Source organism: Protomyctophum parallelum, assembly GCF_964188405.1.
Source record: "Protomyctophum parallelum genome assembly, chromosome: 6".
In the NCBI taxonomy this organism is placed as follows: domain Eukaryota; kingdom Metazoa; phylum Chordata; class Actinopteri; order Myctophiformes; family Myctophidae; genus Protomyctophum; species Protomyctophum parallelum.
The window spans coordinates 36,334,055-36,361,497 of record NC_139701.1 but is presented as its reverse complement, the minus strand read 5'-3'; the positions used below and the strand labels follow the sequence as shown (position 1 = coordinate 36,361,497).

General features: G+C 41.1%; 3 protein-coding genes across 6 annotated transcripts; 2 read left to right on the top strand and 1 right to left on the bottom strand.

The window, feature by feature from the left end:
• The first annotated feature begins 777 nt into the window (after window positions 1-777).
• marchf2 (membrane-associated ring finger (C3HC4) 2) lies at window positions 778-14,006 on the top strand. Of its 2 annotated transcripts, XM_083767836.1 has the most exons (6): window positions 778-1,011; window positions 2,563-2,877; window positions 8,535-8,730; window positions 9,022-9,231; window positions 9,657-9,816; window positions 11,402-14,006. In XM_083767836.1, exons 2-5 carry the CDS (start codon window positions 2,696-2,698, stop codon window positions 9,813-9,815), a joined length of 747 nt encoding a protein of 248 aa, XP_083623962.1. In that variant the 5' UTR covers window positions 778-1,011; window positions 2,563-2,695; the 3' UTR covers window position 9,816; window positions 11,402-14,006. The 2 variants fall into 2 exon arrangements, with proteins under 2 accessions (XP_083623962.1, XP_083623961.1); XM_083767835.1 differs by having other exon boundaries at window positions 779-1,011; window positions 9,657-14,006.
• A 1,075-nt stretch (window positions 14,007-15,081) lies between these two features.
• Window positions 15,082-18,698, bottom strand: LOC310860683 (ras-related protein Rab-11B). Its single transcript, XM_083767773.1, has 5 exons — window positions 18,554-18,698; window positions 17,031-17,226; window positions 16,059-16,252; window positions 15,852-15,932; window positions 15,082-15,751 (listed from the first exon to the last, which is right to left on the bottom strand). The coding sequence occupies exons 1-5, from the start codon at window positions 18,591-18,593 to the stop codon at window positions 15,606-15,608; spliced, it is 657 nt and encodes a 218-aa protein (XP_083623899.1). The 5' UTR covers window positions 18,594-18,698; the 3' UTR covers window positions 15,082-15,605.
• A 771-nt stretch (window positions 18,699-19,469) lies between these two features.
• On the top strand, window positions 19,470-27,078 carry hnrnpm (heterogeneous nuclear ribonucleoprotein M). 3 transcript variants are annotated; one of them, XM_083767863.1, is made up of 16 exons: window positions 19,470-19,758; window positions 20,321-20,517; window positions 22,198-22,250; window positions 22,912-22,919; window positions 23,090-23,183; window positions 23,298-23,726; window positions 23,836-23,989; window positions 24,360-24,409; window positions 24,650-24,716; window positions 24,813-24,938; window positions 25,027-25,071; window positions 25,380-25,451; window positions 25,546-25,647; window positions 25,789-26,369; window positions 26,475-26,526; window positions 26,656-27,078. In XM_083767863.1, the coding sequence occupies exons 1-16, from the start codon at window positions 19,685-19,687 to the stop codon at window positions 26,817-26,819; spliced, it is 2,268 nt and encodes a 755-aa protein (XP_083623989.1). In that variant the 5' UTR covers window positions 19,470-19,684; the 3' UTR covers window positions 26,820-27,078. The 3 variants fall into 3 exon arrangements, with proteins under 3 accessions (XP_083623989.1, XP_083623988.1, XP_083623987.1); XM_083767862.1 differs by lacking the exons at window positions 19,470-19,758; window positions 20,321-20,517; window positions 22,198-22,250; window positions 25,546-25,647 and having other exon boundaries at window positions 22,312-22,919; XM_083767861.1 differs by lacking the exons at window positions 19,470-19,758; window positions 20,321-20,517; window positions 22,198-22,250; window positions 25,027-25,071 and having other exon boundaries at window positions 22,313-22,919.
• Window positions 27,079-27,443: the final 365 nt, after the last annotated feature.

Genomic DNA, 27,443 nt, shown 5'->3' with positions numbered 1-27,443 from the left:
TATAGACTTCTTTAGGCCAGGAGGATCATAGTTATCATAGTTATTACACTATAATACAATATAACCTAATGCATTCTATACTTACTATATGTAATACAAGTCAGAAGTCACTATGATAAGCCAATTAACCAATTAAAGCACCCATGACCACTTATAGTGACTTACAAATAATAAATCAGTGTTATAATCACAATATAATTATATATATATATATATATATATATATATATATATAGTGTGATTATAAGTTATAACACTATGATTCATTATAATGTCTGAAATTCTTTATTAGGAACAATCCCTTGAGATGAACCATCTCGTTTTCAAGGCGGTCCGCAATTCACAAAATACACCAGACAAAACAAAAACAAAACAATACAATTCCTAGATAAACAAGAAACAAACAACAAAACAAAAAAAAACAACAAAAAAACTGCAACAAGACAACATTTATTATAACACTGATTATAACATGTATTATGGCAATTAGGCCTATAATACATTAAGATCCTTATTGGGGGGAGGTCTGTCCAGCATTTATAAAATATAAGTCATTATCAAATTATTTCATGTGTTATGATTATTATTGTTATGAAGCATTGATTATGAACATATTAGTTCTTATAACTATAATTATACAGTGTTGAGCAGATTATAATGTATTACCGGTATGTATAGTGAATTCATTGATAATGACACGGGGTATGCATTGCATAGCAAGCAATTAAGTGAAGCGTTATTACCACAGCAGCGACGAAATGTATCCACCATAGGTATCCACCCTCAAAATTTCGTCAATTCCGACTCCCCATAACCCTTGTGAGGCACAGCCAGTGGATACCCTGAGTTGTGTCTGTGTTGTCAGCTGAGTGCGATACAGCAATGTGTTGTTAGCTTTAGCAAAGCATTGATCATGATATACAATAACGTTGGCTTCCAGTAGAGCCCACGTATTTGGACACGTTACTCGGATACGACGTCTACCAAAATGACAAAGGGAACGAACACGAGGTGAGCAGACCCCTTTATGTGGGGTTTTTTATTGACACCAGTCCGTTGGCTAGCATGCTAGCCAATTGTAGCTAGTTGCTAGCTCAAAAGAGACAGCTGTGACAACAAACTATCTATGGCATGCATGCTATTTGCTGATGGTTATGAGAATTAACTTGGGTAGTTTCTCTCTGTGATAATCTCACATTATCATAAAGTGTTTTACGTCACGACGCAAATTAACTTAACCCAGAAAGCTTCATTAGTTTTGTGTTATTATTATGGTACACTGGTACAGTGTATTGTGCGGTGCTAGACAATATAGTCTGAGTTCAAGCTTATAACAGCTGACTGGCACGTTAATTAAATAGACCCATGGCATACATTTCCTTTTCAGATTGTCTATTTTTTAACACTGCCACAATGATTTTCACATGTGTCTCTTTGGAAGTAAAGGCAGAAAAGAGAACATAGACATTAACTAATCACCAATTTAATTGTTAATACTAGCATAGCATAATATTAACAATAATATCTGAAATGTATATGGCACTCAAAGTCGCTTTACAGTATGTGACATGTGTGGGGAGCCAGGCAGGGAAAACTGATATATAAAATACACTAGCTCCCTTTTATATTAGAAAATAATGGTTAACTTTTTCTGGGTTTTTAAAGTATGAAATGCTGCCTTTAGTATCTTTCCCCTTTTAAGACGGGCAAATAGCTTGCATGCATAGATAATGTACATTTGCTTAAAGAGCCTGTCATGACATTTTTACTCATAGTCGCAACCGTATAAATACACTTAACTATTTTTTACTCAAAGGACATTGTTTAACTCTGCTATATGATTATGATCGGTTCACTTTACATTATTGTGTGTGGCTACGAGTAAACAAAATTCAGAAAGTTGACACAGCATGCTGTGTGTCAATGACTTTATCTTGATGTGTTATCTGAGGGGAGACAGCTGTTTATCAGTTAGCTGTACTCTGCTGTGCATTAGTACATTACTTACTTGGACACACATTTTGAGGAAGAGAGAGCAACGATGGCGACGGTGTACCTCATCATTGTCTGGTAAATTACCCAATAATTGTGAAATGGCTTGTATAGAGGGTATGCGCGTGACATCATAAAACCAGGAAGTTATGCAGGAACGCCTACTACTTTCTGGCCTTGACAGCCCATACATCCAAACACAAAAGTCCTGTCTGATTGCATTAAACAATGTTAAACTCACTTTGCATGTTGCTTTGCCACTCGATGTGCCATTCACTTTAATCATGCGCAATTGCGCATACCCTCTATTTGATGCTTCTCTTGAAATTATGGAGGGAGAGCCTTGCGCTCAATGTCACAGTAGAAAGTAAAAATCCTATAATATATTTGGTGTGTGGATCTTTCTGTTCAGCTATATTTGCTGTCTGAACATTTTTCTGGTCTGCCCATTGTATGCTTAATAATTGCTTATTATTATCATATAAATGTATTACCTATGGTGCTGCTGCATTGTCTGAAGGAAGCTGCACAAAAAAAGCACAACCTTGAATCTCTCTTTCTTCCTCCCAGTTCGGCCTAACCGTTCCAACCTGTGGGAGGGCAGGGTAGAGCTTTGTACATTCTGCTCACCCATTCATCCCTCGCCCTTGAACCTCAACACCATCAGCCTCACCCCCACGGCCACTCTCTGGACATTGTAACCATGACAACAGGGGAGTGTTGCCACCTGCCCGGATCACTGTGTGACTGTGCTGGCAATGCAGCCCTGTCAAAGAGTGTGGAGGAAGCGGGCAGCGATGGGTGCCAGGCACAGTATGTCACCCAGGTCACAGCCAAAGATGGACGGCTGTTGTCCTCTGTCCTCAAGCAGGTTTGCACACAGAGGTAAGTCCTATTCTGATTTTCTTTCAGACGTCTGTATTTCTGCTTAGACGAGGGCATTAATATTAATATATCTGTTGGCCAGATAGGCATGGTATTGGCCTTGTTGATAAATAGCACAATATTCACTGACATCCTTTTCATCAGAGAGGGTGTTGTCTTGTGACTGAGAATACAATCTGATCTTTGTGGTAGAGGCCCAATACATTGTTCTGTCCACTCCTTAGCTGCTGGACAACGCTAAACTTGCAACAGTGGCTGTTAAGTGCTTTGTGTAAGGACAGTTGATGGCAGTTAACACACCCTACTGTACTTTGTGTGTATGTTCCTCTTTATCCTAGCAAATGGTGATGGAGGTATATGACGTGCCTCAGTCACAACCATGCAATTAACAGTTATTAAAATGGTGTGATGGTTCAGTCAGTGGGTGTAAAGTTATATTGTTGTATATATAGACGTTCTGCAGTTATAGACCTTAGAGTGCATTTCAAAGTTATGACCATAGAACATTGAAGGTGACAACCAGGCTAAAGTCTGACCTAACATGTTCATCCCTTCATGAACATTCATTCATGCATTCATTCATGAACAGGGTTAACAGACTCAACTGGGTCTGAAGCCCTTGGCAGCGACCAGTTTTCATCTGTTTTGTTGTCCTGTATGTACAGCATGGCAATAATGCAGTGCAATATAGTTTGTTTATGTCACGGCCGAGGCATAAAATGGTACACTATTACACAGCATGTATTCATCCGATTCTGTAACCTGTCGTCATTGCAGTGGTAATAGGACAGGACATAATTTGATAGGTAACCAAATGCGGTGTAACGTCACGATATGCAGATCATTTTGACAATTTCCTGTAACCGTGGTCCCACAGCTGCCTCAGGCTCGGTGGAAACGGTCCAATAAAAATGTCCAAACAGAGTGCGCACACGCACATGGCGCATGTGAACCCTTGTCCGCGTCCCTGCTTCTTGAGTGGTAGACACTTACCCCGCTTACCCACTCTCATTCAGTTCCCCCAGAGGTAGTTGAGTGCAGTGCCATCTCCATATATGGAGTTGACCTGTTCTGACATTCCATATGTTGATCCCTCCCCACCCGTCCTCCTTCTTCGATGTCTCCCTTTTGACTGATACCTGTCCATTCAAACTCGAGACGGGCCCACCCCAACGTTATTAGTGCAGCCGTGCCCGGCAGGCCCAAAACTTAAGGCCTGGCCATACCTGTGCCCTCATCAAACCCTGTACACTCAAAACACTGCCCCCGCTGCCATCCCTAGATCTCCATATATGGAGCTGACCTTTTCTGACATTCCTTATGTTGATCTGACCTCATCAAACCATGTACACTTAAGACACGCTGCATATATGGCCAGTACAGACTTCATTCCATATGTTGATCTGACCCCTCATGCTAAAGCGCCAGGGCTCGCCCAGCAGTCTGCCGTCACCCAGGTGGATGCATGCACGCAACCTCAGGGTGTCTTACTGGTTTTATACTATTTTCACGAGCCTTGGTGGTAGTGTGGGTGTTTAAACCACAGTAGTTGGCTACAGGTGCCACTTTTTTAATGTAGTAATGGTCGGCAACTACAGACTAAAGACAATAAATAGATTCATGAAAAAAAAGAGAATCGTGATCTCAATAATTGTATAATATAATAAATAATTATAATCAACGTTCAGTTGCGACTGAACGTTGATTATTATAATGTATAATAGCATGAGCTGCTGCTATTATGCCAGACCCACAGAGGGAAAGAGAGTTATGCATGTTTTTACTAGCATAGACTCCCATCATAAGAATGGAATGCGGAAGTTCTCTTTCTATCTCAATGAGGACGTTCCAATGTTTGGAACTACAGGAGGAAATATTGTGACATTATTTCTAAAGTTCTAAACCCTAGACAGCATGTGCTTAGAACCACACCTGCTTCTGTGGCCAACGGGGAAGTGCCGCTCACCTACAACAACTGTGGACTGTTTTTTTGGGCGATAAAGCATAGTTTCTGACTGCGACGGAGGCCCGCCATCTCAAGCGAACTTGAGCCACGTGAGACACCACCGAGCGAGCTAAAGTGAGCAAGTTGCTGTGTCAAACATTGCGAAGTTCGATTGAGCCGACTCAGGGCTGTTGGAGCTGTGACCCGATAGGCAGAGAGTAGTAAATCATGTTCTGGCGAGAGTGTTTTCCCCGACTGCCACTCAAAGTGGCCACTGGCCAATCACGTCATTGAACAAGCTGTATAGAGTTTCGAACGAAGTGGAAACATCACGCTTTGTGGTGAGATCAAAGTGTGACGCAACTTCACTCTATTGGTGCGTTCACGCAGGCACATGTAAAAGACGCAGTCTACCATTCATTGTCAATGGAAGCCAGCTACATGACGATGCAAAGACGCAATGATGCATGTAGCTGCTAATGGTAGACTGCATCTTTGCATCTGCCCGTGTGAATGCAACATAAGGGTCTGTATTATCAGGGCTGCACATAAGTGGTGCGCAGGTGCGCATGCGCGGTAAAAATAAAAAATGCGCTGTCAATCAAGCGCCGGGAAGCGCTTCTGCGTACCAACAGCTGGGGCCGCCCAGAATGATTATTATGGCCAGAATACTAGAAAATGTTGTGGCGAGAGTATTTCCCACCGACTGCCACTCAAAGTGGCTACTGGCCCAATCACAGCGCGTCCTTACTCATAAGGGGGAGGATCCATGCTTCTTTCTGAGTGCTAGGAGCCTGGGAGGAGGCGGAGGGCGGTTGACAGGAAAACCTTACACAAATAGTTTCGTCTTCTCTTCTCCGTTTCAGATAGCAAACTACTGTAGTCCCCGGTGTAAAAGGTCATGCTTTGGATGCTTTGCACTCTTCCCATTTGCCGCTGTGCTTGTGTTTGTTTTCCGGCTGTTGGAGCAGCATGGTTGCTCGTGTGCGATGCCGTCTCAAAACCCGAATCCGAGGCAGAAACCATATTAGCGTCTCTCACAGCCTAGGCACCGGCCACCGACTTTTTACGGGTACTAAGGTTTTAGTTCCGACATAGTGGAGTGGGAAGAGTTTAAAGCATTGCGGACTGGCACTGCTGCTGCCCAACATGAACACCGTGTCTCGACATACTGTCCCTTATTATCGTAAAGTCGGGTAGTGTACACTGTTTATTTTTTTCACCGAGGAGCCATGTGTGTGTGTCTGACTGTCTTGACTACGTACGTCGCCTCATCTAAAAACAAAAGGGAACTAGGGAAGCCTGATGTATGATTCGCCGTACGATGTGTCGCATGTTAAAAAAATAGCTGATCTGCAAGCTCACAACGTGTCGCAACACGTTGTGAGCTAGTAGATTGGTTATTTAAATACAAAATAATACAAAATCTAAATATTGCTTTGATGCTCATATCATATTATCCTTAAGTTGTTAACTTGTTTTTATTATAATATGCATTCCATAGGGCTGGACCACACATGGACCTAGATTTTAGCAAATTTATATATTTTTAATAATGGGATGAATCTACAACAAGAGCCATTCTAGGGCTAAATCTAGAGTTGCAATACCCTCCATTGACTCCCCACTCATCCAATAAATATTGTTTTGCTATAAGTTATTCATCCCTCTTTTATCCATCCGGCGAGACGGGTCGCCGCATTTTAGGAGCACCAAGCAACTCCTCCAGGTGCTCTTCTGAGTACTAGACCAAAAAAGTTGTGTGCAGCCCTGTGTATTATGCATGTAACTGTGTGCATCCCATAACACTGACATGACTGCACAGGAACACAGCACTGTCATTCACATTCTAATTGCATGATGTATTCCTCACAATAACTAAAATTATGTAAAGTTATTTTTAGTTGAGAATTATTTCCACAAATGCAATGTTTTATCAATATATTCACGTGACTGCGATTTCATAGCATGTCTTTAACTTAATGTAGTTCATGAAGGTGTGGCATATTTGCATCTTCTATTCAAAGTTTAACTAAAACATGTTAATTGACCTGTCCTTTGTCTAGACTAGAAGAACCATTCATATGTATTTCTTTTGATACTTAAATGTGGGGCTAACACTATCTGTGTTTTGTCCTGAACAACAGTAGGTTACCTTTATTTCAATTCAAATAGCAATATGCATGCATGTCTATAATGTCTCTAGAGAAAAACTCTACCGCACCATCTGTCTGATGGTCTGTCCATCGCAGGAGGAACACCCCGCCCATCCTGTGTGCTGGGGGGGCATGAGCAAAAGCGTTAACATAACAAGGAAGTGGCAAATAACTAGTTCCTATGAACGAATCGATCGTCACTTCCCCACCTCTGATTCACAGTGTGCACTCAGTAGGCTAAAGTACAGACGACAAACATCTTTTGAAACAATGCGCCCCTAGTCATATTTCAAGAAAAATATGCCTGTACCTCCCTGACTACTGTTTGCAGTAACACGGAACAGGCTGGTTGGTTGTACCAATCTACATCGTAGCATTACAGACGAGGAACCCCAGTAGCTATATTGATTGAAAATGTTATTAACAGATTGCAGAATGGGTACAGCTCAATAATAAAAGACTTGTCCGGATATATGTTAAGGTCTCCAAAAGCCTGACAAAATTCACCCAGTGTGTGACCTGTAAAACGAGAGGAAATAACACCCTGGACCTGCTGAGCTTACGGTTCCACAGCTCTTCACACCTTGGTTCATGAGACCATAACCTAATCAGGCTTGTAACCACATCCATGCCTGTGGTTAGGAGACAACCAGTCTGCCAGTCTGTCACAGACTGCATGTTGACCGATGCTGCTCTCTCTGATCATTCCTGTGGTTACTTTGAGAGTGCTATCTCCGCACTCACAAAATGTTTAGAGGTAATCACAAAACGGTATATATCTGAAAACACCAGTGTAATATTTATTCAGGCTTTCTTGAAATTACAGATGTTATTGATGTAATTGCACCCACTGAGGTGAAGGTGGTCTCTGGTAAGGAGAAGTATCAAAGCTGATCGCAGGCGGCAGAAAATTTGAATCAGTGCATCCATATCGGATACAGTTTGTATCCACTTAAAATTAATTACAATAGCATAACCCATCCCATCAACCACAAAAACAAATTGCATGGCCTCAGATCTTATACAAATTGTCAACATGTTTCTTTTATCAGGTTTCTTCTCACAGGCCCTGAAAATTGCCATCATCAAGCCACACACCTCACTAGTAGACAACTAATGAACGATTGTAGGCCCATATCAAACCTCCCATTTTTAAACTAAATAATTGAAAATGCTGTCTTCTTGGCACAAAACAACTGCTTTAATGTCTTCCAGTCAGGAATTCGACCACACCAGAGCACAAATACTGCTCCACTTTAATACACTTTAATTACTATTGCTGGATCTCAGAGCTACTGAGTGTGAACCATAGCATATTAGTAGTCGAACTGGAAAACTTGACATTGTCCCCTTATTTTCACCATGTATGTCCTGTTTCTTTCATTACCCATACCTGGACAGGTCTTTTTTTCCCCACACATTTTATGTGGCAGTGTCACATGGTGCCAGGAAATTAACCCGGTCACACAACAATTCAAAGGCGGAGTGAAATGAGGCCATGTGCCTATGCTGTCTATTTATGTTAATTTGTTGATCTGATTCTGTCTTTCTCTCAGTGACGGTCCCATCTGCAGAATTTGCCATGAAGGAGGTAATGGAGAGGGACTCCTATCCCCCTGCGACTGTACAGGTACCCTGGGAACAGTTCACAAGAGCTGCCTGGAGAGGTGGCTCTCTTCCTCCAACACCAGCTACTGTGAGCTCTGCCACACAGAGTTCACCATTGAGCGCCGACCAAGGCCTCTCACAGAGGTAAGGCCTTTCGCCTTGTCTGTACTTTTCCCTTTCCTTTCTTTTCCTTCCTTCCTATCAAGTTCGTTTTCTGTTGCTCACGGAATGTGCCTCATCATAGTACAGTTTACAGTATATTGTGATTTAGCTGATTTTACACTTTACAGTGACTTGTCCTTTTGCTCTTTCTGTCTCCCTTCCTTCCTTCCCTGCATCTGTGTCTTGGCTTGTCACCCCATGCTCACACTTCACTTTTGCTCTTACACATCCACCTTCTGACCCTTGCAACGTCTCTCTCATCCTCTTCCACAGTGGCTGCGAGACCCAGGACCTCGTAATGAGAAGAGGACACTGTTCTGCGACATGGTGTGTTTCCTGTTCATCACACCCTTAGCAGCAATCTCAGGCTGGCTGTGTCTGAGGGGCGCCCAGGACCATCTTCAGTTGAAGAGCAGGCTGGAGGCTGTGGGCCTCATTGCCCTTACCATTGCCCTTTTCACTATCTACGTCCTCTGGACCTTGGTAAAGTCAAATGCTCCTCCTTGAATTTAAAACATTTACATTTTGTTTTAAGTAGTTATAAGGTAAATATTGAGTTTCTGTCTTATGTAATATGTCGTAATATGAGGGTTTATCAGTCAATCAGAACTTTTATAATGGTCAGGAGAAACCGCCACACTGGGTGAAAAATGCTGTCTATTCACAAAGAGACAGCAATTATCAGGCAGGAAAAAACGACAAGCTGTTTTGGCAGGAAAAAAAACGACATGCTGTGTTTATACCACACTGTTCTGTATCAGAAATCGAAATTAAACTAAAAGGACTATCCATAATAATATAATATGACAGCAGCCCTTGCTTTGTGCTTGTGTTTTATATTAACCATGGCTGACTAGATTTCAGCACTTAAAACATTGCATTGACCCGTCTCCCTCTTTAATCTACAGGTATCGTTCCGCTACCACTGTCAGCTTTATTCTGAATGGAGAAGAACCAATCAGAAAGTACGCCTGCTCATTCCTGATGCCAAGGGGTCTCACTCTACCCAGCATTCCTTGCTAGCCACCAAACTGATGAAGAAGTCTGCAGATGAGAGTATAGTATGAGGTGAGATGAAGATGGTCACGGTGGAGAGAGCTCATAATGATGATGAACGGTATCATTAATGGACAGGGGCTTTCTTCATTCAACGTTGCCTCTCAGCTAGACTTGAAAGAAGCGCTTGTGGTTACATTTTTTCCCCCTTATCCCATCAACATTTATTTATTCACATCTTGTTTTGTTTTGACATCTTCAGCATTGCCAGCATACTGGTGCAGAAAGTATTCAATTTAGGTTAAGTCTATCTAGTCTCTGATGTTTGTCAAACTTGTTCAAGAGAAGGGAACAGCGTATGGTAATGCCAAAAGATATGGGGAAGATGTCTAGAGATGGTAATCATGATGATGATGATGAAAAGAAGACCAAACCCTGAAGTGTCAAGTGGATTATTGTCTTCATTATCATCCTACTTTGCTTCAGAAAGCAGTTCTACCATTGGTCTAGAAGCCAAGTGTTTTAACAGAAATCCAAGTATTTTTGAGCAGTCCTAACCGCTCCAACAAGTGACTTTGTGTGTATGTTGTCAAAAACATCCGCTATGACATCCGCTATGACGTCCTGTACTTGTTAGTGGGTGCAGCAGATCAACTCAAAGGCACTGCTCACTTCAAACTGTGTTGTTATTTATTTTATTCCATGGTAGTTCCCCCCCCCCCCCCTATACAATGGCAGTGCATCTACTGTCCATCTGGGTGCATTGCTTCAAATAACTTGGACATTGTCAACCAGTAGATGTCCTGCCTGACACCAGGTAGAATTTAGAGAAATTACCCAATTTGCACTTCAGATTAAAATACAGATTGGTTAAAATACAAATGTAATCATTAATATTTGCTCTGGATTGTAGATTTAAGCTATTCATGAAATGGACATGGAGGTTTTGATCAGTTTGGACTGTTTGATACCTGCATCCTGTCTGAGGGTTTAAGACACAAATCGTAGCTGGGAGTGTAAAAACTCCCAGCACTATAATGTACTCCCATCATATTTTCTTTTGACATTTAGTCTGCATTCATTTTCTCCTCTATCATCCAAGCAACGATGGTGGTGCGATAATGGTAACGCCTGAGATTGTGCAATAAAACACTATGGACAGTGGTGTGCGTCACGATACATGAAAGAACAGCTAACAGCATGCACAATTTTGCATGCATGCACTGTTTAAAACTACTCTGGAAAGAAAGTTTCTTTTCTTGTCCCCTTTTTCTGATGTAAAGCGGTTTTATTTTTTGCTTTTCTATTTTGCTTTTTAAACCACTGAAGAATGAACAAATATACAACTCCCTATGAACTATTGTTATACACTAGCATCCTCATGTTTATGTATTATCAGGACTTTGGTCGTGTTTACATCGAAAATCCAGTTAAGCAGTGGAAGCGCTTTAAGCCTCTGCTTCACTCCTATTGGTTGGTACAGCTCTGTCTCAAGTGACATTGATGGGCACTGTTCTTCAGACAAAGTTGATATTGTTTCAACTTAACAAGTTGCCACTAGGTCCTAAAAAAGTGGGAGTGCTGAAAGTGAAAATGTAATGTTTCCATAGGAAATTAATGACAAAACAAACACGTTTTCCCCCCTTCTTCTTTACAGGTCTTCGGTTGACATGCAGCCTTAATGAGCAGATTTGTGTATGTATAGGGTAAAGTTTAAAAGAAAGTACAAATGTACATGCCTTTTAAGGGAACAGTTTACACAAGCATTAGATGTAATTTGCGATGCGTAGAAGTAAAAGCATACTTTTAATCGGAAAATGAAGTGAATAGCCGTAGGGTGATTTATTTAATATTTTGTTTCCTTTTCTATAATGACGTGAATGTGTGTGCATGTGGTTTGTGTGTGGTTCAGTGATTTGAAGGATTGGAGCATACAGGAGATTCATACAATGTGTGTTCTGTTTTGTTGTCGTGTTTTGACCAATCAAAGCCAGCTCTCCGTTTCAGCTATGACCAATCAAGTCATTAAGTATTATTTTATTTTGTTAAATATTTTTTTTAAGTGAAGATTGACAGGAAAGAGGGAGAGAGAGACAGGGGGAGACAAGCAGCAAAGGTCGTCATGAACGGGACTCGAACACGCGACATGCTCACAGGCCAGAGCCTATATGTGGCATGCGCCTGGACCACTTGGTCAGCGGGCGCCCCAAGTCATTAGTATTCTAATAGAAGTCGAGGTGATTTTAGATTATTTTACTTCCAGTGTTTGGTGGTGCCAGACTATTCTGAACTTAAGCCGCTGTTAATTCATTTCAGGGTGATACCTAATGCAAAATCCTCCACCATGGCCAAATATCTTTTTTTGTCACATCACAGGTTTACAGGTGTAAAAAAGTGGGTGAAATTAGTTTTTGTGCAGGCTCCATCATTTGTAGTTTTTCAGTTCCTTTATGTACGGTATTATGGCTGTTGGGTTTCAGTTCCTCAGAAGAGATGCCACTTCTGTTTCTCTTCTAAACGTTTGACCCTCCTTACACTGCAAAATATTGGTCCATTTTTACACTCTGGATGCAGTGTACTTACACCTCTTTGTCTTCATTGTACTTTCAAATTAGATTGATCATTGTTTTGCAGTTAGTCTATATTAAATGTGAATTGATGTTTTTATTTGGGAACCTTAACTGTGGTGTACAGAGGCCAGAGAGTCTGGATTTTACCGTATGCACACTTTTCTATGATTGTATGCTTGACTGTGTGTGTGTGTGTGTGTGTGTGTGCACTGATAACTTATGCTTGTAGTAAAATGGTGGGAAATGTGCCAGTGATATATGTAACTGTGGCTCAGCAAAAAAAAAAGTATACTGGTCAGCCAGACCAGTTCACTGAGTCCTTGACTCAATCTTAACTTTTTGTTGACTTGTCAACAAAAACTATTATCCCCTCCTGCAAGTGTTGATTTTCACTCTAAATAAATCCTGTGGTCTAAAATGTTTTTTTTTATTTTGCAAAAATAGGTGAAATTGTGTTTAAACATACTATACTTGGTATGGTGAAGCCAGTCATTTTCACGTCACTGCTTTGACCAAGTGTGGTGTGGTATGAATTTGGTCAATCATGGAAGCAGGGTTCAAAACTACTTGCCAAGGAAACTCCTTGGAAGATGAACCCCAACTATTAGTGAGTCCATGACCATCTTGTAGTGCCACCCTCAGTCCAAAATATCAACTTTTCACACAAGCCATTTTATAATCTAGATTCCACATTGAACCCTACAGATTTAGGTGATCCCATGCCTTTTACTCTTTGGGCGTAAGGAGCAGCACGGACTATAGGCTGGCAGTGTGTTTGTAGTCTCTTAGTCTTTATTGCTATTTAGCTGAAATAGAGAAATCTTGGATCCATCAGCCACTGTGAACAATTAGTGGAAAAGTTAGTTAGCATCTATTGCTTTAACCAATAATGTCTTGAAATCAGCTGAAAAGAACAATGAAAGGATGACAATATTGAGATGCACCCAGAGGGCTTGTCTGCATTGTAAGCTTATGACTATGAGTCATCTCTGACTGACCATGTGTTTGCCATTTGTAACTGGCTCTCTTACCCACAGAATTGTTGCGCGACCGCAGTGTGACAGTATAACTACAGTAGTTAGTGTGCAGTTAAAAACAAATGTTTGCTACAGTAAACCTTAAAAGAAAAAAGTGTAATTAAATATAGGAGATTGTATGGACCAGGAAATTGTTTCAACTAATACGCACTGAGAGAGCTGTGACAGTAGTTTTTCTATTTATATTGGAAGTCTGTACAAGTTGCCTAAAAATATGCAACACTGCTCTGTGAGTGTTCAACAGACCTGCTTACTCCTGTCAGTGTTATGCAGCTATCTAAAACCGTAACGGGTCCTGTTTTCTCCAAAGAAGATCATAATATAATGGGATTAGTTTGTCTATAGCTTCCTCATCATGCTAATCCAGAAAGGGATTCTTTTTTTGTTAAATAAAAAGCAACATGGTGTGCAGACCTGTTTTGTTGGTAAAGTGTTTTTAACCCAAAAATTTACCACTGTTTTTGTGTGTTTGTGTGGACATAATGTATATTATTTGTAATTTATGTTTCAATTCCTTTTTAGTTTTTAAATATGTTTATGTTGTGCAGTGGAAAAAGAAAGTGAAAGATGTCTTCACCAAAATATTGGTACTTGCAAATCAGCCAAGAAATGTTTGCAAAGCAAATAAAACATGAAGCAACTGTGTGGATAAACACATTGGCTTATTGGTTTCCCTGCTTAAATTGTTGTAACTTTGATGTATTACTATGTACAACTGGGCAATGTTAATATTTCCACTACAGTGCATTCTATTGTTTGTATAAATCAAGGATTATGCTCTTTGACAAACGAACATCAGGTGCCATTATTAGACTTTTTCACCACAGCTCATTGCCCATTATAACACCCACATAAACAAAACTGATGCAATTCAGGCAAGGACAGACCCATTTGAAGCAAATCTGTCAGCAGTCTGCTACTATATGGGTGTGGACTTGTCAGAATGTCCTTACCCCACCCATTGCGTTGGGAAAACATAAGAAGCTTAGTTGGAATAAACACCATCTTCCATATGTTGCATTAGAAATGGTTGAGTTGTGACACCATGGGTTAACTCCGATAGGGGGCTTTTCTTCCCAGCATGTAGGAGAAATGTGTTGTACATTTCAATCACTCAATGTCAAAGATTAGTGCTTTTTGCCTAATGCAACAGCTAAGAGGCATAAGGGATCGCACCACATGCCATTCACTATACTTTCAAATACTTCCATATGTATCTGAATAAATATAAGAATAGTAAATGGTATCATTTGCTGCCTTCAACTTGTTTGACAAGCCAACCCAAGCATATTAGCCTCCTCAAACCCATAAAGATTAACCTACGCACCATGGGTGACTGGGCCTTCTGCTCGGTCGCCCCTGAACTGTGGAACGCTCTCCCCGCCCACCTGAGAGCCCCACAGTCGGTCGACACTTTTAAGAGGACTAAAAACTTTCCTTTTTACAAAAGCATTTTTATAGCCTTGCCCTTTTTTTAAATGTTCCTGTTCTATTAGATGTTTTTAATGGTGTGTTTCTTTTGCTTTTATTCATTTTCTGTAGCACTTTGAGATTCTCACGAATATATATATGCGTTATAAATAAAATCCATTATTATTTCAATTTAGCAAAGCATACTGAGTACTTAGTATCTATCCACTAGCAGTTTCACAAAGATGAATACACATTTGTAAGGACTTTATTGTAAATATTTTTTACAGTGCTTACATTTAAAGTAAAACAATGACAGGTCTAGCCAAATACTTTTAATAAATACACAATTTGGGTATTTTTGGCATAACTTAATGCACAGACGAAAAAAATAAAATAAGAACCACACTTACAAATGCATATCGTTGCAAAAACGGCTTCATCTGATGGAGCAACTGTCAGTGGTTTATTTACACAGCACCATCTAGTGGCAACCATTGAAATGTTCCAGAACACCAAATACTGTATGTGACAGCAGTTCAAACCGTTTTCACATACTTATGTTGCCTAGTTCCTACATTGCAGGAACGACATTCATTAAATCCATGACAAACCAAGTGACACAAAGGCTTTTAAAAAATGTGATGGCTGAAAAGAAGAGCACAAGTGAGTTAAAAGATAACGAGGTACTGTACATTAAAGAAAGAATGAAAAAAAAAAACATAAGGACATACTAGAGCGCATTGGCTTTGAACAGTGTTATGGGAATGAAACGGGTGTGCAGGGAAAAAAGGGAGGTGTGATGTATCGGGGTGGGTGTGGAGCAGGTGGAGAAAGGCGAGTGTCACAGGCTTTGGCAGCATTGTAGTTTGTTGCCTTTCTGCCCATCAGTGGTGGGAGGGACACTGATGTCCACTACATTGTTGCCTGGAGATTCATCATGTGCAGATCTGTCGGCTATCTGCTTCTGTGATACAATACGGTAGATTTCTGAGGAAGAAAGTGATATCTTTTTATTGTGTTCAAATGTCATTACCTGATTCATTTATAATACATTGATCTGTACAATACTGTCCCCCACTTTCCATACCTGTTAGAATGTTCTTAAATGCTTCCTCTACATTAGTAGAGTCCAATGCTGATGTTTCAATGAATGATAGTGTATTTTTTTCTGAGACATAGAAAGAGTAAAGTTTGTTTTAAAGACTAACAGGTGAGCATGAATTACATTCGTATGTACACTACTGTGGCAGTGTGTTGTCCACAACAGTGTTCTGTGGTGGTTTACTGGTTTTACCTGAGAATGCTCGAGCCTCGTCAGTGGGCACTGCTCTGAGGTGGCGCAGGTCACTCTTGTTACCAACCAGCATGATCACAATGTTGTTGTCGGCATGGTCCCTCAACTCTTTCAACCAGCGTTCCATATTCTCATATGTCAGATGTTTGGCTATATCATAAACGAGGAGAGCACCAACCGCCCCTCGGTAGTACCTGGTTACAAAGGAGTAAGAAAAGATATAAGTGCAGGAAGCTACATCATCTCATTCTAAAAGAATACAGGTCCTTCTTAAAAAAATAGAATATCATGCAAAAGCTATCAGGATATTTTAGAGCACTTTGTTGTGCTTCAGTATGTTGACAAGCTTTATGGACATGACCGTTTTCCTTTCCAGCTCGATTTGGCACCTGCCCAGTGTGCCCACAGTGCCAAAACTACTAGTAACTGGTGTACTGACCATGCTACTGTGTACTGTACCATATTACTGTGCTTAACTGACCAGCCAACTGTCCTGACCTGAACCCCACAAATAATCTAGGTTGTATTGTCAAGAGGACAATTTACGGCTGTTATCAAAGCAAACCTGGGCTTCCATAACCCCTCAACAGTGCCACAGGCTGATCACCTCCATGGCATGCCCCATTGATGAAATAATTTGTTCAAAAGTAGCCCAGACCAAGTATTGACTGCATACATTAATATACTTTTCAGATGGTCGACATTTCTCGATTAAAACAATTTATTCTAATATTTTGAGATAGGATTTTTTGATTTTCATGAGCTGTATGCTCATCAAGATTAAAACAAAAAAAGGTTTAATACTGCACTTTATGCGCAATGAATTGAGAATATATTATTTCCCTTTTTTTGGAAGAAAATGAACTATGTAATATGTTTTTTTATTTTGAAGGAACTGTATATGCAGGCAACGCCTGCAGTAAGTAGGCAGTACCTTACCTTGAAGGCAAACACATAAAATGTTAAACTTACGCTGAGGTGATGGCTCTGTAGCGCTCCTGTCCAGCCGTGTCCCAGATCTGGGCTTTTATTGTCTTGCCATCTACCTGGATGCTGCGGGTGGCAAACTCCACCCCGATGGTGCTCTTACTCTCCAGGTTGAATTCATTCCTCGTGAAACGGGACAGCAAGTTACTCTTCCCCACTCCAGAGTCTCCTATCAGAACAACTAGAGCCAAAACAGATGACAAGTTTGAGCTTCTATTAAGATCACAGAATTTTGGCCTGGGCGGCTATTGTAGTGGTCCGGGCACCTAGGCTGTTAAAGCGTTATTAATAGTCTGGATTTTCGGTGGTGAGGTGACCACCGAACTACAACATGACGTCAGGAGCCACCGCCCCAGCCCTTCTCTCTGTTTTTACTCACCACCGCTCATCGCTCAACGTTATTTAAGCTCCGGTGGTCACCTCACCACTGAAAATCCAGACTATGAATGAGCCTTAAGCCAGCCTGACAGCGTGTCGCAGGTTCGAGTCCCGATCCCAACGACCTTTGGGATCACTGTCACCAAACTCTGTGACTGTAGTGTACAGTGTACACTACAGTCACAGAGTTTATAGACTGTACACTGTAGTCTATAAAGGCAGAAAAAGCCCAAAAATGTATCTTTAAGATCACCAAATTTTTACTGAAATAGTTTCAAATAAAATGTAACTTAGTATGAACTTAACTTAGATGACTGAAATTAATATCCAATAAAGTGTAAGTTATCCAGTTGTGAACTTGTGACACAATACTGTGTACATACTAAATTAAAAGCATTGTTTTTAAAAGATGTGAAACTGATATAAGTTTTATGGATTGCTTGCTGGTTAATGCTTGTCATAAAAATCTTATCCAAGTTTGCAGCAGGAAGCTGCCAACAACCTACAAACTGAGAAATCTGACTCAACAGATTCTGAAGCCTCTTTTCCTGTCCCTGAATGGCTTCTTCCTGGAAAAGCATAAATGGATGATACTATACGCCTCAAGTGCCACATCTGTACATTTGAATTTTAAATCTGAAGTTAAATTCCTTTCATTGAACACGCACACAATATGAAAATAAAATGACATTGCTTTGTTTTTTGTTTTTCTGAATTGTCATAATGCCAACAGAAATACGCAAGGCCAAATTAATGTTCATCCATGTTCTATATATTCAGAACCATGATTATACACACATTTGTATTTTGTCTATATTGTTGACATTTATTTGTGTTGTTTTTTTAAATGTTGGCTAGCAAACAACTCCCAAATTAACAACTCGTATTTGTTAACAGGCTTGAGTCTTTGCAGGTTATTTGACTTTACACGATGCAGTTAATGGAAACATTAAAACTTTAGATTGTAAACGGTACGTTAGTTGTTCTAATAACCAGCAGCAGCTGATAGTGATATCCTGACACTGACATAGCACTCAACGCAGGCTAGCTCGGCTAAAAGGCTAACTTCGCTAGTTCACGTTGTTTTTCAAACGTCTTTCTTTAAAATGTGGACGATATCCCAACGTTACCTTTGAACAAGAAGTCGTACTCATCGTCTCTGTTTCCCATGATGGTTTATAACAATGTCGTTTGTTTGTGTGACTGCGGCTGCTACAGTATGCCTGTCACACACATACATACAATACACACACACACACCCAGCAACCGAACCGATATACCGAGTAAAGGGAGGCGACTCAGGCCAGGGAGGGGACTAGGGGAGAGGCCGGGGCATAGGGCCGGGGCCGGGTGCTTCCTGGCTCCGCAGAGGGGGAGGAGGAGTCGCACAACGGCGTAGTAGAGCGTGCCCAAAAGGACTGATCTACAAAGTACAAACCTAACAATGCGACTGAATGCGTCGCGATCGGGACACGTTGTAAATTGTAGATCAGTTATAACTAAGATTTATTATGTATTTATAGTATACTCCGTAGAGTATAAATACATAATACATCTTATAAAAACACTTTGAAACGTTTATAATAGTAGTAGCCTATTATAATTAAATATTATATTTGTTTCTAAACTATTACGGGAGGATGAAAGTATATAATTATTATTATTTGTATTGTTGTTGTTGTTGGTACTAGTAGGCATATTGATAGATTTATTGAAATTTGCATTCACAGTTATCAAGGAAAGTACAATGGTAAATACAAAAGAAAAATCACTAAGAAGACTCGTAGCAGCAGAAATGTTTTAAATAAAGAAATAATTACATGGTTGACAAACACAAGATACAAAGAAATCAGGTTTATTATGCAAAACTTGGTTTCAGGCAGAGCCATCGCTCTGGTTTCGGGTTTCAGGATAGTGGAAGAAGGGGAGAAGGCAAGGCTCTGGAGAAGGCGTAAACTACAAATCCGGTTCCCATAATCCTCTCTGGTTTCTCTCCTCCAATCATATTCCAGCCCGAGATAACAAACACTGGTGACATTTTTTCCTCTCCGCCATTTCGTTAATCGTTAGCTTCTGGGGTGTAAACGCCGCTCTTCTGCAACAGACAGTAGTCCTGTGAATGGTGTTATTAGTTGTATACATTTTTTAAGTAAATTTAGGCCTACGCAAGTTGCTATAAACAGAAACGGAGAGTGTGAAAGGAACATTTCAGCTCACATTTTAAAACAGCAAGAAGAAACAAACGGAAACTGCGCAAGAAGATGTCGACTGAAAAGGCCGATGGTGCTCCAGAGAAAACAGGCCCGGCCCAGGTGCAGCCAGCCAAGCACCAAGGGTAACTAACGGCGAGATTCATTCATTCAACCTTTCTTTGTTAGCCTGTGCTAGCTCGCTAATCGGCTAGCCAGCTATATTGCTTATTGGCTACATTTTAATTATTAAATGCCTCGCACGAACCTCTTTCGCGCGACAGATGACCCTTTCTCAAGTCATTTCTTCCAATTTCTTTAATTTGAAAATGCGCCATTTTAGTTTAGTAAATACATTGGTCGTACTTTGGAATCCACGTTAGTCACATTGGCTACGATGATGAGTTAATTAAAACCCGGTAACTGGACATATTAGTTAAGGATTAATTAATACATTTAATTTATATAACACTTTATTACATCGTTAACTATGTGCTGATACGAATGGGAACAAATGTTTAATTTAATTTAATTCTAGCTAGTTCGGGGCCCGCCTATTTGTTGGACAAAGCAATCCACTCTGCATTATAATATACGATATAAATATGACCATGGTATATTCTGCATAACCCTTGCTGAATTACATTTCTCATCGATATTGACTTAAAATCCCACTCTTTCCCCCCCCCCCTTTTTTTTTTTACACAGCGAGATGAATGGAAAGCCCGGCATTAAGCCAGAGTCTGCGGGGGGGCGGAAGGAAAGGCCCCAGAAGAGAGGTGGTGGCGGGCGCTTTGAACCCTATCATGGACATGGAAATGTGAACAAAAGATACAGAGTGTTTGTCAGCAACATCCCCTACGATGTGAAATGGCAAGCACTCAAAGACCTGATGAAAGAAAAAGGTAACGTCTCAACATAAGAATTTGACTTATAGTCCAACTCTGGTCTTTGTAAAAGACGCATCTTCATTGGTCATTGTGAAGGATCACTTTGGCTCGCTTTGAAGGTTTTTTGTGAAATTTGCTCATGGACTCGAGGTGTACAATGTGGCATGAGTTCTATGGGAATTGGCTGGAGAGAAAAAGAATGGGAGGAGTCCTCAAGTCGAGAGGCACGTGGCTGGTGACTCTGGTCATCTTACCATAGTTTAAAGATTTGTAGTGCTGGGAACATGGATTTTTAGACATCTGTTATTTCCTCTTATAATTACCAAAGCCCATATGGTTCATATGACGTTGAAGTTGTACAAGATATTACACAAATGTACAAATTCAATAGCTTGTGACACTGAATGGTGAAACGAATGAAAGGATGGGCCTACATCCTCATCGACTGTGATTCAATCATCGATCGTGATTTTGCCCAGAGGCAATGAATTGCTTTCAGGTGCATTATGCCAGCATTTAGTAAAACTCTGATCACAATCTTGGAGATGTTCCAATTGGAGACAGTTTTGAGACCTTCATGTAACAATTGAATTTCCGTATGGAGCCTATTATCCATCAACTTGGATAAAATGTAGAATTTATGACTTGTTTATTCAGACTACATTGTTAGAAGTTGCACAGCTAAATGGCTTGGGCAAGCTTCAGATGTATCAAAAGCAATGCCTCAAATTGGCATCTGCTTTAATGTGATGAAGCATGTGTTAAGAGGTTACCAATTCATTTTCAGTACTTCGTACTGATTTTATAATATTTGACTGTGGCGTTAAATTGCATTTTCTTTTTTAGGTTTGAACCTTGACGTGGCAAATGTTTTCTCAGCAGATCTCCATGTTGTGCCAAACTAACGTGTGTTCGGGAATTCTTGGGGTACAGGTCTACAAAATGAAGCAGCTTCTTGCGTCCTGTCCTTGTAGCTAGAGGTTTGGCCAGTGATGTCCCTTTTCATTGAACAGACACATTATCTAGATTCTAGAGCTACGGCGTGGCTATGGTCGATGTGGCATACAAAATCAGATTCACTGTATTTCAGAGATGAACAGCTTTTTGTAGATATCATAGTCTACCCTTTGCTAGTGTAGATGAACGCCTACAGACAATGGGCAAATGTATTGGTGCATTAGCCTGTGGTTTCCAATGGCAATATTTGACAAAAGCGGGTTGATATGAGTTGAAACATTGAATGTGCTTTTCTAACTTGAAAATGCCAACAGGTTAATTATTTCCTGCATAGAAGATGGTTTTTGATGGCAATATCAAATAGGAGGGCTGATAGCTACTTAAGAGTTGTTGTCCTCAATCTATTGCCAGGAGATATGGTTTTCGATGGCAATATCCAAATGGGAGGGCTGATGGCTACTTAAGAGTTGTTGTCCTCAATCTATTGCTGGTGTTTCTGGATTCCAACAGGGACAGGCTAAGAAGTCTTCATTTTGTTCTATAAGATGCAAGCTTGCATTTTGTAGACCTGTACCAGATTGTGCTGCTACTGCTGCTGAGGTGCTGGGGGAAGGCTCAGGACTGTCAGTCCGAGCTCACTGTCACCGGCCAGCCCCACTTGTGTTTCTGCTCTAAATCCCCATTGTTCTCTCGGCTTCTCTCCCTTGGTGTGTGTCGTCTCTGGGATCTGATTTGTAGTGGGTGAGGTAACGTACGTGGAACACTTAATGGACGCAGAAGGCAAATCAAGGGTAAGTGCAAAAAAAACGCATAATAAAAACTATGAATTAAGCTAGACAAATCTTTGTCTGCTTGGGTTTCTTTATTTACTTTCATTGTTGGGGGGAGTGTGTCAGATGGTGACACTGAGGAGTGTTTGGTGTCGTCCTTGGCACTGACTGATGGGTCGGTGCTTAATTATACAGGTTTTCAGGTTTCCTAGCCGGTCCTGTGGGATTGCTGAACTTATAATGTCCCTGTGGTTGCTGAACGTATAGTATAAATGTGGTCCAGTCCGCAAGCGGTTGAAACATGGCTGTTAGATTGTTGTTAAATGTAATGCCTTCCTTAGAATTGGTTTAATGGACTAGATATTTCCAATATCTTGTTGTAGGGAATCCCCTTTTCTTTGTGGATTTTCTGACTTTTGAAGTCGGAAAATACTTTTAGTGGTTTAAGAATCACCACGATCTCTGGAATTTGTAAGTGTCTGATGCGGATTGTGAGATCCGAAAATGTGTAATATTGAGGGCTAAATTTCAAAGCCTTACAAATGTTTGTGCATGATACTCAATTATTCAAAAATACTCAACTGCCAATTGAAGTGTTCCATCTCTCAATGTCTCGCTTTTACTAATTTTCTTTTCTCTTCAAATCTTCTTTGGGCTATTACCTTGTCTTCAATCAAAAAAGGGATGCGCGTAAGTAGTATGGACACAACTGTACAAACTAGGAATGCACTTTTTTATGTCTCCTTTTAATATTACATTTAGTCGTACACAAACATTGAACAGAAAATCATAAACACAAAAGCTGGTAGTTCATTACAACATACCAGGCTGTTAACACTGGACTTTTCTTTCCTTTACAGTGTTGTTGAGTTTAGGACTGAGGAGCTGATGAAGAAAGCTGTGGAGAAGGTCAACAAACACAACTGCAATGGACGTCCTTTGAAAGTCAAAGAGGTAGACCAAGCCACGAGTCATAATGAACTATGAAACCAATGTGGAATGTGAATTTAGTCTACTGTTAAAAACTGGAATTTCACTAAATCCTTGTGTAAATCCCATGTGCCACAGGACCCTGATGGTATCATTGCCCAGAGGGAAGTGCACAAGGCAGGAGGAGGGGGTGGAGGACCTGCTGGAGGCCATGGTGGCATGGGGGGTATGGGTGGCGGCATGGGTGGCATGGGACATATGGATCGTAATATGGGGGGCATGAACATGGACCGCAATATGGGGGGCATGGACCGCAATATGGGGGGCATGGACCGCATGGGCGGCGGCATGAACATGGAACGTAATATGGGGGGCATGGACCGCATGGGCGGCGGCATGAACATGGACCGTAATATGGGGGGCATGGACCGCATGGGCCCTGGGCCTGGCCCTGGTGGCCCAACGGTCAATATCCCTCCCAGCCTGATGAACAACCCCAACATTCCCAACGAGATCATCCATGGCCTGCAGGCTGGCAAGATCGGCAGCACAGTCTTCGTGGCTAACGTAAGTGGCCCCATGTTTCGGATATAAAAACAATCTATGTTCCAGATTTAACCCTAGCTTGTAATGTGAACATCTAACTAACCAGATCTGTCTGGACTGTTGTTTATAGCTGGACTACAAAGTGGGCTGGAAGAAACTGAAGGAGGTGTTCAGCATGGCAGGCATTGTGGTGAGGACGGACATCCTTGAGGACAAGGATGGGAAGAGCAGAGGCATGGGTACAGTCACCTTCGATATGCCCATCGAGGCGGTCCAGGCTGTCTGTATCCTTTTTGGAAAATATAATATTGATGGGGTTAAGTGACTCAGAGTGTTTGTGTTTGACAAATCTTCATATATATATATTTAATATGACTTAAATGATTTGTTTTCGTTTACAATAACAGTAGGCACTATGTGCGCACACCGATGTGCTCTTTCAGTAGTGGTCCCACTGGTCCAGTGAGCTTTTAGTATTTACTCTCAACTCACCGATTTGCTTGAATATGAGCCTCCGGTTTTGAGTGAAAAAGAAAACATTCGTTTGACATTGTTAGCATGCAGACACTTATTTATCCACAGATTGTTCCCACCTAAAATCTTTTGCTACCTTTTTTAAATGTCTTGTGTGTTTCCTTAACTACTTCTTCTTAGCCATGTTCAATGGTCAGTTGCTGTTCAACAGGGTCATGCATGTTAAACTGGTAAGTTGCTTCAGCCTATACTATACGTACCTTTTTAACCCATTTTGACCTGAGATCAGATTCTAAAAATGTCTTGTAAATCCTAACAGAAAATCAAAAATAGCAGACCGCGCTATGAGCTTGTAGATCTGCTATTTTTCAATAGCTAAAGCATAACATAATGCTAACTACCAAAAGGGGTTCCCGCCCAAAATGTTTACATGATCTGATCATTATTTTAATACGTTTTGTCATTTTCAGGACGAGAAGTCCATGCCCAACAACAACAAAGACTTTGGACCACCTGAGAGACCAGCTGCTCTTCCCCGTGAGTAAAATATATAAAACGAAACAAAATTAAAATCCTAGAAATCCATTGCCTTGACTGATGGAGATGTTCTACTCCTAATCTGCTCTCTTCCAGGTGGCCTGAGTGGTATTGGTCTGGGCCTGGGACCTGGCGGCCAGCCCATTGATGCTACACAACTCAACAGAGGAGGAGCAGGGGGTGGTGGAGGACCAGCAGGCATGGGCAACATGGGCCCCGGAGGTAATGGCACTGCATGTGTTTAAATGATAAAACCTTGTTTGTTTTTCTATGGCAATGGCTAATCACAGTTGGCTGTTTTGAATTGTAGGTATGGATGCACTTGGCTTTGGAAACGTAGGAGGCCGCATGGGAGGTGTGTGGTTTTATGCATTATCCATAGGTCTCATTAAACATTGTAAACATCTTTATGCACCAATTAAAAGCCTCCACTTGTCTTCAAAGGCAAATGGATAGCTTGTATCATTGCTTCTTTCTGTTTTATTTTTTGAACCATTACATTTTTTAACTGCTGATAATTTTGTGCCTTTATTTTTTTGCTGTGTTGTATTGTACTTTGAGTTGCATTCTTATGCATGAAGTGTTGCATAAATGATACAGCTGTGGTAGTTTTTTTGGTTTTGTTTTTTTGCGTTTCTTAATACATCCATCCATACTCTTCAGGCATGGACAATTTTGGCGGGATGAACAACATGGGTGACCGCTTCGGACCCTCTGGAATGGGCAGAATAAATGGTAAGAGAAAACAAAGCACGTATTCTTAAGCGAGCGTGGAACATTTTCCCGTTTTGCTGGTCTCTTCTAATGGTTTAATCCCTTGCATTGTCAGAGATGGACCGTGGAATTGGTGGTGCTTTTGAAAGGGAGTTTGGTCGAAATGAAATGGGCATGTCTCGCAATAATTTTGGAGAGTCCTTTGAAAGAGGAATGGGTTAGTACTTTCAGGATTTTGATAATTTTTAAAAATTCCCCTGGCGTGTCTCATAAGGTCTGGTGTTCATTGTGACTTGGTCCCATTATGTGATATCTTTGCTTGTCTCTTGTTTTTGTTCTTAACTCCGCAATCTTGTAGGAAACTCCATGGGTGTGGACCGCATGGGTTCTGGAATGGACCGCCTGGGAGCTGGCATGGACCGTATAGCAGGGATGGGCATGGATAGGATGGACCGAGCGTCCGAGCTGGACAGGCTGGGTACTGGCTTTGACCGAATGGGCTCGGGGATGGACCGGCTGGGGCCCAGTATGGACAGGCTTGGTTCTGGCGTGGACCGTATGGGCTCCAGCATGGACCGCCTCGGCCCAACTGGGTTCGAACGCCTAGGCCCGTCCAGTTTGGAACGTATGAGTGGCGGCCTCGACTTCAACTCCCCTGTGGGCATGGACCGCATGGGCAACAGCGGCATCGACAGGATGGGGAACAACTTTGACCGCATGGGCTCTGCTGGCGGCCTCGACCGATTCCCGTCTGGAGGACTCGACCGAATGGGTGCCAACATGGACCGGATGGGAGGCGGCGCCGGTGTTGGTGGCCAGTTTGATCGTCCTGCTGATCTGGAACGTGGAGGCTTTGGGGGCAATTCCTTCGGAGGAGCTGCAGCTGGAGGCCCTGGAGCTGGCAACCCTAGGAAGGGCTGCCAGATCTTTGTCAGAAATGTGAGTGTCTCGTACAAGACATCTATGATTTCAATCTTTTGATTGCGTTTTACAATAACTTTACAGATGGGATTCAAATTGACCTGAATGTACTTTTGTTTTCAGCTGCCCTTTGACTTCACCTGGAAGATGCTGAAGGATACCTTCAACACATGTGGTAAGATTTGTTATTATTGTTTATTATTAACTGTCTGCCTGCCATTTGTGACAGTTACAAATACTAGTTGTAAATATTCATCAAAATAAAAATACTCTTCACCACATTATCTCCATCTACCTACTACAGGGATGGTCCAGTATGCAGACATCAAGATGGAGAATGGGAAGTCCAAGGGCTGTGGTGTCGTCCGATTTGATTGTCCTGAGACCGCTGAGCGTGCCTGCCGGAGTATGAATGGCTATAGGCTGAATGGGAGAGAGATCGACGTTAGGATTGATAGGAATGCATAAGCTATCTTGTGTGTACGTTTGACGTGTCGTCATAGCTTTGATATCCAAGCGCCCTGTCTGTTGAATGACCTTTATAATTATTTTGTTACTTTATTAGGCATTTGTAACAGTGCAGTTGTGTTCTTTTTAGATATTGTTCGATGTTTAATTTTTTTAGTCAAAGTTTTAGTTTACTTTATTTCTTTTACATCATGCTTCACCTATCATTGGGTTTGACCTGTAAGGTGTTTTTGATAAATAAAATGTGAAAATCTGGAAATTCTTGGTTTCTGTTGTCATTTCAAGAATGAAGAGGTTTATTTTTCATACAGGTGCAAAGCATCAAAATAAATGAATGCACAAAATGTATATGTATAATATATCTCCCCCTCACATCATTCATCTTGGAACTGAAAGATCTACAGATGTATATCCCTTTCATGCCCTTATGAAGATCCCTGATGTCAATGTAGTAGTACTGACTTCCTCCAAAGTACTGTGATGCTGCGTAATGCACTATTACCTGACTGCAAATTGTGGCATAAGCATAACAGGACTAGAGGGGCATGCATTGGCCTAAAGTGTGACATTGTTTCTCGTGTAGAAGGATTTACATGATGCCTTATATTTCTCTTAAAATAAAAG

Coding starts and splice junctions, on each gene's coding strand:
- LOC310860683 (XM_083767773.1), bottom strand. CDS start 18,593: ATGGGAAACAGAGACGATGAGTACGACTTCTTGTTCAAAG. Junction 16,253..17,030: donor TACAGAGCCATCACCTCAGC/GTAAGTTTAACA, acceptor CTTTGTAACCAG/GTACTACCGAGGGGCGGTTG. Junction 15,933..16,058: donor CGAGGCTCGAGCATTCTCAG/GTAAAACCAGTA, acceptor TCTATGTCTCAG/AAAAAAATACACTATCATTC.
- marchf2 (XM_083767836.1), top strand. CDS start 2,696: ATGACAACAGGGGAGTGTTGCCACCTGCCCGGATCACTGTGTGACTGT. Junction 8,731..9,021: donor GACCAAGGCCTCTCACAGAG/GTAAGGCCTTTC, acceptor CCTCTTCCACAG/TGGCTGCGAGACCCAGGACC. Junction 9,232..9,656: donor TCTACGTCCTCTGGACCTTG/GTAAAGTCAAAT, acceptor TTTAATCTACAG/GTATCGTTCCGCTACCACTG.
- hnrnpm (XM_083767863.1), top strand. CDS start 19,685: ATGTCGACTGAAAAGGCCGATGGTGCTCCAGAGAAAACAGGCCCGGCC. Junction 23,727..23,835: donor GCACAGTCTTCGTGGCTAAC/GTAAGTGGCCCC, acceptor TGTTGTTTATAG/CTGGACTACAAAGTGGGCTG. Junction 25,072..25,379: donor CGTAGGAGGCCGCATGGGAG/GTGTGTGGTTTT, acceptor CATACTCTTCAG/GCATGGACAATTTTGGCGGG.